The sequence below is a fragment of the Heptranchias perlo genome, chromosome 7, assembly GCF_035084215.1.
Source record: "Heptranchias perlo isolate sHepPer1 chromosome 7, sHepPer1.hap1, whole genome shotgun sequence".
Taxonomy (NCBI): Eukaryota; Metazoa; Chordata; class Chondrichthyes; order Hexanchiformes; family Hexanchidae; genus Heptranchias; species Heptranchias perlo.
Window position 1 is genome coordinate 2909779 of NC_090331.1, and position 13955 is coordinate 2923733.

At 54.3% G+C, this 13955-nt stretch overlaps 1 protein-coding gene across 8 annotated transcripts in view; it reads right to left on the bottom strand.

Annotated features, from left to right (window-relative positions):
* tns1b (tensin 1b) overlaps positions 1-13955 on the bottom strand; it is a 611533-nt gene that overhangs the window by 89241 nt on the left and 508337 nt on the right. For 7 of the 8 annotated variants that reach the window (XM_067986941.1, XM_067986942.1, XM_067986940.1 and 4 more), the window contains one exon: positions 9106-9189. The exons of the other annotated variant lie outside the window; for it this stretch is intronic. In XM_067986941.1, the coding sequence (XP_067843042.1) occupies positions 9106-9189 (84 nt within the window). The remainder of the gene's footprint in view (positions 1-9105; positions 9190-13955) is intronic. 8 annotated transcript variants of the gene reach the window in all.

Consider the following 13955-nt stretch of genomic DNA (forward strand, 5'->3'; position numbering starts at 1 on the left):
AGAAGGGATGGGATTCATGGTGAGAAGTTGGATGGGTGGGATTGATCAATCAGAAAATGATGGGATTGTAGAGATAGATACAGAGTAAAGCTCCCTCTACACTGTCCATCAAATACTCCCAGGGCAGGTACAGCACGGGTTAGATACAGAGTAAAGCTCCCTCTACACTGTCCCATCAAACACTCCCAGGGCGTGTACAGCAAGGGTTAGATACAGAGTAAAGCTCCCTCTACACTGTCCCATCAAACACTCCCAGCGCAGGTACAGCACGGGTTAGATACAGAGCAAAGCTCCCTCTACACTGTCCCATCAAACACTCCCAGGGCAGGTACAGCACGGGTTAGATACAGAGTAAAGCTCCCTCTACACTGTCCCATCAAACACTCCCAGGGCAGGTACAGCAAGGGTTAGATACAGAGTAAAGCTCCCTCTACACTGTCCCATCAAACACTCCCAGGGCAGGTACAGCACGGGTTAGATACAGAGTAAAGCTCCCTCTACACTGTCCCATCAAACACTCCCAGGGCAGGTACAGCAAGGGTTAGATACAGAGTAAAGCTCCCTCTACACTGTCCCATCAAACACTCCCAGGGCAGGTACAGCACTGAAGGAGGCCATTGATAAACTAATGAAACTTAGAGAGGATAAAACCCCTGGTCCGGATGGATTGCATCCACGAATATTAAAAGAAGTTAGGGAGGAGATAGCAGAGGCACTGTTACATATATATAAAAATTCATTAGTAAACGGAATAGTGCCAGAGGACTGGTGGACAGATAATGTGATTCCTATATTTAAAAAGGGAGATCGAACAAGTCCAGGGAACTATAGACCAATTAGCTTAACGCCGGTGGTAGGAAAGATAATGGAACCTTTACTCAAAGATGTAATAGAAAAACATCCAGAAACTGAAAATATAATAAAGAATAGTCAGCACGGATTTCAGGAGGGAAGGTCATGTTTGACCAACCTTATTGAATTCTTTGAAGAAGTAACCATCCAGGACAAAGCAGCCCGCTTGATTGGGACCCCATCCACCACCCTAAACATTCACTCCCTTCACCATTGGCGCACCGTGGCTGCAGTGTGTACAGGATGCACTGCAGCAACTCGCCAAGGCTTCTTCGACAGCACCTCCCAAACCTGCAACCTCGACCACCTAGAAGGAGAAGGGCAGCAGGCACATGGGAACAACACCACCTGCACGTTCCCCTCCAAGTCACACACCATCCCGACTTGGAAATATATCGCCGTTCCTTCATCGTCGCTGGGTCAAAATCCTGGAACTCTACCCTCATCGACCCTCCTTGTTACCTCCTCAAACAATTCAATCAAGTTAGTCAGACACAACCTTCCCTTAACAAATCCATGTTGACTGTCCTTGATTAACCCGTGCCTTTCTAAGTGACGATTAATATTGTCCCTCAGAATTGATTCCAATAATTTGCCTACCACTGTGGCCTGAAATTACTCGGTCTATCCCTCGCTCCCTTTTCAAACAACAGTACAACGTTAGCAGTCCTCCAATCCTCTGGCACCACGCCTGTCGCCAGGGAGGATTGGAAAATGATGGTCAGAGCCTCCGCTATTTCCTCCCTGCTACTTTTAACAGCCTGGGATATATGTCATCCGGGCCTGGTGATTTATCTACTTTCAAAAATGCTAAACCCCTTAATACTTCCTCTCTCACTATGTTTATCCCATCCAATATTTCACACTCCTCCTCCTTAACTTCAATCCCTGCATCATGCCTCTCTTTTGTGAAGACAGACGCAAAGTATTCATTAAGAACCAGACCCACATCTTCCGCCTCCACACATAGGTTACCTTTTTGGTCTCTCATTGGCCCTACTCTCTCCTCAGTTATCCTCTTGCTCTTTATTTATTTATAAAACATATTTGGGTTTTCCTTGATTTTACTTGCCAGTATTTTTTCATGCCCTCTCTTTGCTTTCCTAATTTCCTTTATAATTTATCCCTGCACTTTCTACACTCCTCCAGGGAAGGAAGCCTGCCGTCCTTACCCGGTCTGACCTATATGTGACTCCAGACCCACAGCAATGTGGTTGATTCTTAATTGCCCTCTGAAATGGCCTAGCAAGCCACTCAGTTGTAAAATCTCGCTACGAAAAGTCATAATAAGAATAAAACCGGACGGACACCCGGCATCGGACCACTAGGCACCGGACACGACAACGGCAAAACACCAAGCCCAGTCAACCCTGCAAGGTCCTCCTTACTAACATCTGGGGACTTGTGCCAAAATTGGGAGAGCTGTCCCACAGACTAGTCAAGCAACAGCCTGACATAGCCATACTCACAGAATCATATCTTTCAGCCAACGTCCCAGACTCTTCCATCACCATCCCTGGGTATGTCCTGTCCCACGAGCAGGACAGACCCACCAGAGGTGGCGGTACAGTGATATACAGTCAGGAGGGAGTGGCCCTGGGAGTCCTCAACATTGACTCTGGACCCCATGAAATCTCATGGCATCAGGTCAAACATGGGCAAGGAAATCTCCTGCTGATTACCACCTACCGTCCTCCCTCAGCTGATGAATCAGTCCTCCTCCATGTTGAACACCACTTGGAGGAAGCACTGAGGGTAGCAAGGGCACAAAATGTAGTCTGGGTGGGGGACTTCAATGTCCATCACCAAGAGTGGCTCGGTAGCACCACTACTGACCGAGCTGGCCGAGTCCTGAAGGACATAGCTGCTAGACTGGGCCTGCGGCAGGTGGTGAGCGAACCAACACGAGGGAAAAACTTACTTGACCTCGTCCTCACCAATCTACCTGTCGCAAATGCATCTGTCCATGACAGTATTGGTAGGAGTGACCACCGCGCAGTCCTCGTGGAGATGAAATCCCGTCTTCGCACTGAGGACACCATCCAACGTGTTGTGTGGCACTACCACCGTGCTAAATGGGATAGATTCAGAACAGATCTAGCAGCTCAAAACTGGGCATCCATGAGGCGCTGTGGGCCATCAGCAGCAGCAGAATTGTATTCCAGCACAATCTGTAACCTCATGGCCCGGCATATTCCTCACTCTAGCATTACCAACAAGCCAGGGGATCAACCCTGGTTCAATGAGGAGTGTAGAAGAGCATGCCAGGAGCAGCACCAGGCGTACCTAAAAATGAGGTGCCAACCTGGTGAAGCTACAACTCAGGACTACATGCATGCTAAACAGCGGAAGCAACATGCTATAGACAGGGCTAAGCGATTCCACAACCAACGGATCAGATCAAAGCTCTGCAGTCCTGCCACATCCAGTCGTGAATGGTGGTGGACAATTAAACAACTAACGGGAGGAGGAGGCTCTGCAAACATCCCCATTCTCAATGATGGCGGAGTCCAGCACGTGAGTGCAAAAGACAAGGCTGAAGCGTTTGCAACCATCTTCAGCCAGAAGTGCCGAGTGGATAATCCATCTCAGCCTCCTCCCGATATCCCCACCATCACGGAAGCCAGTCTTCGGCCAATTCGATTCACTCCACGTGATATCAAGAAACGGCTGAGTGCACTGGATACAGCAAAGGCTATGGGCCCCGACAACATCCCAGCTGTAGTGCTGAAGACTTGTGCTCCAGAACTAGCTGCGCCTCTAGCCAAGCTGTTCCAGTACAGCTACAACACTGGCATCCACCCGACAATGTGGAAAATTGCTCAGGTATGTCCTGTCCACAAAAAGCAGGACAAATCCAATCCGGCCAATTACCGCCCCATCAGTCTACTCTCAATCATCAGCAAAGTGATGGAAGGTGTCGTCGACAGTGCAATCAAGCGGCACTTACTCACCAATAACCTGCTCACCAATGCTCAGTTTGGGTTCCGCCAGGACCACTCGGCTCCAGACCTCATTACAGCCTTGGTCCAAACATGGACAAAAGAGCTGAATTCCAGAGGTGAGGTGAGAGTGACTGCCCTTGACATCAAGGCAGCATTTGACCGAGTGTGGCACCAAGGAGCCCGAGTAAAATTGAAGTCAATGGGAATCAGGGGGAAAACTCTCCAGTGGCTGGAGTCATACCTAGCACAAAGGAAGATGGTAGTGGTTGTTGCAGGCCAAGCAACTCAGCCCCAGGGCATTGCTGCAGGAGTTCCTCAGGGCAGTGTCCTAGGCCCAACCATCTTCAGCTGCTTCATCAATGACCTTCCCTCCATCATAAGGTCAGAAATGGGGATGTTCGCTGATGACTGCACAGTGTTCAGTTCCATTCGCAACCCCTCAGATAATGAAGCAGTCCGAGCCTGCATGCAGCAAGACCTGGACAACATCCAGGCTTGGGCTGATAAGTGGCAAGTAACATTCGCGCCAGATAAGTGCCAGGCAATGACCATCTCCAACAAGAGAGAGTCTAACCACCTCCCCTTGACATTCAACGGCATTACCATCGCCGAATCCCCCACCATCAACATCCTGGGGGTCACCATTGACCAGAAACTTAACTGGACCAGCCATATAAATACTGTGGCTACGAGAGCAGGTCAGAGGCTGGGTATTCTGCGGCGATTGACTCACCTCCTGACTCCCCAAAGCCTTTCCACCATCTACAAGGCACAAGTCAGGAGTGTGATGGAATACTCTCCACTTGCCTGGATGAGTGCAGCTCCAACAACACTCAAGAAGCTCGACACCATCCAAGATAAAGCAGCCCGCTTGATTGGCACCCCATCCACCACCCTAAACATTCACTCCCTTCACCACCGGCGCACTGTGGCTGCAGTGTGTACCATCCACAGGATGCACTGCAGCAACTCGCCAAGGCTTCTTCGACAGCACCTCCGAAACCCGCCACCTCGACCACCTGGAAGGACAAGGGCAGCAGACACATGGGAACAACACCACCTGCACGTTCCCCTCCAAGTCACACACCATCCCGACTTGGAAATATATCGCCGTTCCTTCATTGTCGCTGGGTCAAAATCCTGGAACTCCCTTCCTAACAGCACTGTGGGAGAACCGTCACCACATGGACTGCAGCGGTTCAAGAAGGCGGCTCACCACCACCTTCTCAAGGGCAATTAGGGATGGGCAATAAATGCCGGCCTCGCCAGTGACGCCCACATCCCGTGAACGAATTTTTAAAATTTTTTTTAAAAATTGAGCTCTTGGTGTCTGACATAAGCTTCCCTTTTTTGCCTTATTTTACCCTGTATGCTCCTTGTCATCCAGGGGGCTCTAGATTTGGCAGTCTGACCCTTTTTCTTTGTGGGAACATATTTACTCTGAACTCTCACTATCTCCCCCTTGAATGCCTCCCACTGCTCTGACACTGATTTACCTTCGAGTAGCTGTTTCCAGTCCACTTTTGCTAAATCACTTCTCAGCTTAGTAAAATTGGCCTTTCCCCAATTTAGAACTTTTACTCCTGTTCTATCTTTGTCCTTTTCCATAACTATGCTAAATCTAACTGAATTATGACACTACCACCAAAATGCTCTCCCACTGATACTCCTTCCACCTGCCCAGCTTCATTTCCTAAAACTAAATCCAGAACTGCGCCCCCCCACTCCCCACTCCATCCTGTTGGGCTTGCTACATACTGGCTAAAAATGTTCTCCTGAATGTAATTTAAGAATTCTGTGCCCTGACATGAAGTCGGGAGGGAGGAGGCTCGTGGGGAGCACTAACACCGGCATTGACCTGTTGGGCCAAATGGCCTGTTTCTGTGCTGTACATTCTTTGTAATTCGGCCCATCGTGCCTGTGCCGGCTCTGTGAAAGAGCTATCCAATTAGTTCTACTCCCCTGCTCTTTCCCCATAGGCCTCCAAATTTTTCCGGCCCTCCTGCCACTGGAAACAGTTTCTCCTTATTTGCTCTGTCAAAACCCTTCATGATTTTGAACACCTCGATCAAATCTCCCCTTCACCTTCTCTGCTCTAAGGAGAACAATCCCAGCTTCTCCAGTCTCTCCACATAACTGAAGTCCCTCGTCCACTGGAATCACTCCTTCCCCTTTAAGAAGCTGTTTCATTCCCTGAGACTCCGGGGAGAATATTAAAATGTGATCGAGTGCAGACTGGAACAAGGCCCCAGTCTTGCAAACTGCAGTGTGAGGAGAAGTGAAGAGGGTGGGGGGAGCCAGTAGAGACAAAGGCTGAAATGTACTGCCAGTGGACCTTAGATTCTTTCTGAGAGGCCGAAGGCTTTCATTCTTGCCATTTAAGCTGCAACAAAAAAAAATGCCGCTGGCTTGTGGGGGCATCGCCAGGCTCAATGGAATTTAAATTAATTTAGAGAAAGGGCCGTTTGAGAGCCCAAGGAGGAAGAAAACAAAAAAATGACTGATGAATCGGAAGAAGGAAGAATGCAGGGGGAAGGAGGGCGTCCAAATGTCAAACTGCTTAGGGAGCCGCATCTCGCTGAACGAGAGGGTTTACACGTGCATCGACACAGATGTCTTTCTCACCGATCTGAGCAGGGCGTCGGGGTGGGGGGGTAGGGGCGGAGGAATTCAGCACCCTTGGGTGAGTGAGGGGGGTTAAGTCAGCCTGATAACTGTTCAGTCACCCCCTCCCCCACTCATTGCCCTGGAAAATCTGTGTGAATGTCGAGCGAGGACCGGATCGGGCTCGGCTACGATGCCCTCCATGGGTGAATAGCCGGGTCAAAACTTCACCACCTTGGCTTACACATGAAGAGCTGGACAGAGTATTCCCAGGGCTGGGGGGCACCTGTCGATCCAAACCTACAACAATAACGGGGAGGCCTTTCAACCCATCTGGATCAGGCCTTCCACAGAAACCCTCAGTCCACTTGTCACTGCCTCACTCGGCACCTTCAGGAGAGGAGGAGGCAAGGGGACAAACTGATGTTTCCTGCAACATTCTGACACGGATAAGATCGCAAAATTCAATCTTCCTGCCTGTCCGCCAGCTAAATTTGAGCAGAGCATTGTTAAAAAAACAAATTGCATTTACATATCGTCTTCTCACGTCCCTCAGAGATGTCCAAAAGCGCTTTGCACAATTAATAACTTCAAAGTGCAATGACCGCCATGTAGCCAATCGCTGCAGTCATTTTGTGTTTCGCGAGATCCCGTCAGCAGCAATGAGATTAATGACCAGTTAATGCAATGGTGGTTGAGGGAGGAATATTGGCCAGGACACGGGGAGAGGCCCCCTGCTCTTCTTCAAATTAGTGACCCTGGGACATTTTACGTCCACCTGAGAGGGCAGGCGGGGCCTCGGTTTAACGTCAAATCCAAAAGACGGGCAGCTCCGAAAGTGCAGCACTCCCTCAAAACCGACCCTCCGACAGTGCAGCACTCCCTCAGTACTGACCCTCTGACAGTGCAGAACTCCCTCAGTACTGACTCTCTGACAGTGCAGAACTCCCTCAGTACCGATCCTCCGACAGTGCAGTGCTCCCTCAAAACCGACCCTCCGACAGTGCAGCACTCCCTCAGTACTGACTCTCTGACAGTGCAGCACTCCCTCAAAACCGACCCTCCGACAGTGCAGCACTCCCTCAGTACTGACCCTCCGACAGTGCAGAACTCCCTCAGTACTGACCCTCTGACAGTGCAGCACTCCCTCAGTACTGACCCTCCGACAGTGCAGAACTCCCTCAGTACTGACCCTCTGACAGTGCAGTGCTCCCTCAGTACTGACCCTCCGACAGTGCAGCACTCCCTCAGTACTGACCCTCCGACAGTGCAGAACTCCCTCAGTACTGACCCTCTGACAGTGCAGTGCTCCCTCAGTACTGACCCTCCGACAGCGCAGTGCTCCCTCAGTACCGACCCTCCGACAGCGCAGCGCTCCCTCAGTACTGACCCTCCAACAGCGCAGCGCTCCCTCAGTACTGATCCTCTGACAGTGCAGCACTCCCTCAGTACAGCAGTGTCGGCCTGGATTATGTTGGAGGGTATCTGCAGACTGTTTTCTCCAGAACAAGCACTGAGAATGTCCTTGGGGCGTCTACCAATCAGTCACCATAACCGCGGTTGGGAAGATTGGCACCACCAACATTTATGTGGTATAACTGTGTATTCCGCCAAAGTTACATCTTCCGACTGGGAGAAGCCGTCACGAGATTCTCCGCACTGGCAATTCGTCCCAATGTACCAACGAACGTCGTTCGTCAAAGCCTGTTCACACTCCATCAAACAAAGATACTGCTTCCTGACCTGTTCCTTCCCTCTCCTAGAATCCTGCAGATTTCCCAAAAACACAAGCGGATTCCAGCTCACCTCTCACACGGAAAAGTTCACTCATCGTTCACCAGGGTCCAGGGCAGTTACCCACACACATCCACTGAATTTAAGAGATAGATATCACTGTTGGGGAAAGGCCCACTGTCCCATCACACACTCGCAGGGCAGGTACAGCACGGGTTAGATACAGAGTAAAGCTCCCTCTACACTGTCCCATCAAACACTCCCAGGGCAGGTACAGCATGGGTTAGATACAGAGTAAAGATCCCTCTACACTGTCCCATCAAACACTCCCAGGGCAGGTACAGCACGGGTTAGATACAGAGTAAAGCTCCCTCTACACTGTCCCATCAAACACTCCCAGGGCAGGTACAGCACGGGTTAGATACAGAGTAAAGCTCCCTCTACACTGTCCCATCAAACACTCCCAGGGCAGGTACAGCACGGGTTAGATACAGAGTAAAGCTCCCTCTACACTGTCCCATCAAACACTCCCAGGGCCTCTGTTATAGGGGTGTCTCCCCATCAAGACCCTGTTATAGGGGGAGTCTCCCGATCAGGACCTATTATTGAGGGAGTCTCCCCATCGGGACCCTGTTATAGGGGGAGTCTCCCCATCAGGGCCCTGTGTGGGGGGAGTCTCCCTATCAGGGATCTGTGAGGGGGGGGTATCTCTCCATCAGGGACCCTGTATAGGGGTGTTCTGAATACTTTAATGTCGTCTGTAACAAGATAACCATGGCTGGTACACGAGGTGATGAACAATGTGCTCGAATCAGACCAGAAACAACAGGACTGAGAGAAGAGCCCATCACATTGAGACACTGACGGCAAAAGATACCTCAACATGCAGGGGGAAAGCAAGGTCGGCGGATACATGAGGTAAAAGGAAGGGAAGCATGCAGAAAAAGAGAGGGAAGTAGCAGGGACAAACCGGAGAACGAGTGTGATCTCTGACGCTGGAGGGATGGAGACAGGTTGATGCCATGCCAGATACTCCGGATCCTGGCGTTGTAATCTGGAGGAAAGGAAGGAAAGGGAAAAATCGCATGATGGAGAGCAGAATACAGAGAGACAGAAGGTGAAGGATACACCGAGAGAAAGCAATGAAAGGTGGAAGGGAGATGCACTCCAATGGATAAAACCAAGCCTGCATCGGTACACTGACTGTGCCCTCCATCTCAGTCCCCTCTCTCAGGGAGATATCTGTACACTGACTGGTGTCTCTCAGTCCCCTCTCTCTCAGGGAGATATCTGTACACTGACTGGTGTCTCTCAGTCCCCTCTCTCAGGGAGATATCTGTACACTGACTGGTGTCTCTCAGTCCCCTCTCCCTCAGGGAGATATCTGTACACTGACTGGTGTCTCTCAGTCCCTCTTTCAGGGAGATATCTGTACACTGACTGGTGTCTCTCAGTCCCCTCTCCCTCAGGGAGATATCTGTACACTGACTGGTGTCTCTCAGTCCCTCTCTCTCAGGGAGATATCTGTACACTGACTGGTGTCTCTCAGTCCCCTCTCTCTCAGGGAGATATCTGTACGTTGACTGGTGTCTCTCAGTCCCCTCTCTCTCAGGGAGATATCTGTACACTGACTGGTGTCTCTCAGTCCCCTCTCTCTCAGGGAGATATCTGTACACTGACTGGTGTCTCTCAGTCCCCTCTCTCTCAGGGAGATATCTGTACGTTGACTGGTGTCTCTCAGTCCCCTCTCTCTCAGGGAGATATCTGTACACTGACTGGTGTCTTTCAGTCCCCTCCCTCTCAGGGAGATATCTGTACACTGACTGGTGTCTCTCAGTCCCCTCTCTCTCAGGGAGATATCTGTACGTTGACTGGTGTCTCTCAGTCCCCTCTCTCTCAGGGAGATATCTGTACACTGACTGGTGTCTTTCAGTCCCCTCCCTCTCAGGGAGATATCTGTACACTGACTGGTGTCTCTCAGTCCCTCTCTCTCAGGGAGATATCTGTGCACTGACTGGTGTCTCTCAGTCCCTCTCTCTCAGGGAGATATCTGTACACTGACTGGTGTCTCTCAGTCCCCTCTCTCTCAGGGAGATATCTGTACACTGACTGGTGTCTCTCAGTCCCTCTCTCTCAGGGAGATATCTGTACACTGACTGGTGTCTCAGTCCCCTCTCTCTCAGGGAGATATCTGTACACTGACTGGTGTCTCTCAGTCCCTCTCTCTCAGGGAGATATCTGTACACTGACTGGTGTCTCTCAGTCCCCTCTCTCTCAGGAAGAGGGGAGCTGGGGAGGGGGGGAGAGGAGAGGAGAGGGGAGAGGGGAGCAGGATAATGTTGAAGTTGAGAAATCTGTAGAGTCTCTCCTTTGAAAATGCGATTGCTCCATAACACAAGGGTTTACTCTAGGTGTAGGAACAGAATTCTACCAAACAAAGGTCAGTTAAACTCTCAGCCGTTGAACAGCACACACCGACCGCACCGACCTCACCGACCTCACCGACCTCACCGACCCCACCGACCTCACCGACCTCACCGACCGCACTGACCGCACCGACCACACAGACCTCACCGACCGCACTGACCGCACCGACCACACAGACCTCACCGACCGCACTGACCGCACCGACCACACTGACCTCACAGACCGCACTGACCGCACCGACCGCACCAACCTCACCGACCGCACTGACCGCACCGACCTCACCGACCTCACCGACCGCACTGACCGCACCGACCACACAGACCTCACCGACCGCACTGACCGCACCGACCACACAGACCTCACCGACCGCACTGACCGCACCGACCACACTGACCTCACAGACCGCACTGACCGCACCGACCGCACCAACCTCACCGACCGCACTGACCGCACCGACCGCACCGACCTCACCGACCTCACCGACCACACCGACCTCACCGACCGCACCGACCGCACCGACCACACTGACCTCACCGACCGCACTGACCGCACCGACCTCACCGACCTCACCGACCACACCGACCTCACCGACCTCACCGACCGCACTGACCGCACTGACCGCACCGACCACACTGACCGCACCGACCGCACCACACTGACCACACTGACCACACTGACCGCACCGACCACACCACACTGACCACACCGACCACACCGCACTGACCACACTGACCGCACCGACCGCACCGACCACACTGACCACACCACACCGACCACACTGACCGCACCGACCACACCGAAACCGACCACACTGACCACACTGCACCGACCACACTGACCGCACCGACCACACCACACCGACCACACTGACCACACCGACCACACCGACCGTACCGATCACACCGACCACACCACACCGACCACACCGACCACACCACACCGACCACACCGACCACACCGACCACACCACACCGACCACACTGACCACACCGACCACACCACACCGACCACACTGACCACACCGACCACACCGACCACACCGACCACACCGACCGTACCGACCACACCGACCGTACCGACCACACCGACCACACCACACCGACCGCACCGACTACACCGACCGCACCGACCACACTGACCACACCACACCGACCACACTGACCGCACCGACCACACCACACCGACCACACTGACCACACCGACCGTACCGACCACACCGACCGTACCGACCACACCGACCGTACCGACCACACTGACCACACCACACCGACCACACTGACCGCACCGACCACACCACACCGACCACACTGACCACACCGACCACACCGACCACACCGACCGCACCACACCGACCAATTCGACCGCACCGACCGCACCGACCGTACCGACCACACTGACCGCACCGACCACACCTCACCGACCACACCGACCACACCACACCGACCACACTGACCGCACCGACCACACCACACTGACCACACTGACCACACTGACCACACCACACCGACCACACTGACCACACTGACCACACCACACCGACCGCACCGACCGCACTGACCACACCGACCACACCGACCACACCGACCGCACCGACCGCACCGACCACACCACACTGACCACACCGCACCGACCACACTGACCACACCGACCACACTGACCACACCGACCACACTGACCACACCGACCGCACCGGCCACACCGCACCGACCGCACCGACCACACCGCACCGACCACACTGACCACACCGCACCGACCACACTGACCACACCGACCACACTGACCACACCGACCACACTGACCGCACCGACCGCACCGACCGCACCGACCACACCACACTGACCACACCGCACCGACCGCACCGACCGCACCGACCACACCGACCACACCGACCACACCGACCACACTGACCACACCGACCACACTGACCACACCGACCACACTGACCGCACCGACCACACTGACCGCACCGACCACACTGACCGCACCGACCACACTGACCGCACCGACCGCACCGACCGCACCGACCACACCACACTGACCACACCGCACCGACCACACTGACCACACCGACCACACTGACCGCACCGACCACACCACACCGACCACACCGACCACACCACACCGACCACACTGACCGCACCGACCACACCACACTGACCACACTGACCACACTGACCACACCACACCGACCACACTGACCACACCACACCGACCGCACCGACCGCACTGACCACACCGACCACACCGACCACACTGACCACACCGACCACACTGACCACACCGACCACACTGACCACACCGACCGCACCGACCGCACTGACCACACCGACCACACCGACCACACTGACCACACCGACCACACTGACCACACCGACCGCACCGACCGCACCGACCACACTGACCACACCGACCACACCGACCACACTGACCACACCGACCGCACCGACCGCACTGACCACACCGACCGCACCGGCCACACCGACCACACCGACCACACCGACCACACTGACCACACCGACCACACTGACCACACCGACCACACCGACCACACTGACCACACCGACCGCACCGGCCACACCGACCACACCGACCACACCGACCACACCGACCGCACCGACCACACCACACTGACCACACCACACCGACCTCACCGACCACACTGACCACACCGACCTCACTGACCACACCACACTGACCACACCGACCTCACTGACCACACCACACTGACCACACCGACCTCACTGACCACACCACACTGACCACACCGACCACACTGACCACACTGACCACACCACACCGACCGCACCGACCGCACTGACCACACCGACCACACCGACCGCACCGACCGCACCGACCACACTGACCACACCGCACCGACCACACTGACCACACCGACCACACCGACCACACCGACCACACTGACCACACCGACCGCACCGGCCACACCGACCACACCGACCACACCGCACCGACCGCACCGACCGCACCGACCGCACCGACCACACCGACCGCACCGACCACACCGCACCGACCACACTGACCACACCGCACCGACCACACTGACCACACCGACCGCACTGACCGCACCGACCGCACCGACCACACCGACCACACCGACCGCACCGACCACACCGACCACACCACACTGACCACACCGCACCGACCACACTGACCACACCGACCACACTGACCACACCGACCGCACCGACCACACCGACCACACCGACCACACCGACCGCACCGACCACACCACACCGACCAATCCGACCACACCGACCGCACCGACCACACTGACCACACTGACCGCACCGACCACACCGACCACACCGACCGCACCGACCGCACCGACCACACTGACCACACCACACCGACCACACCGACCACACTGACCAC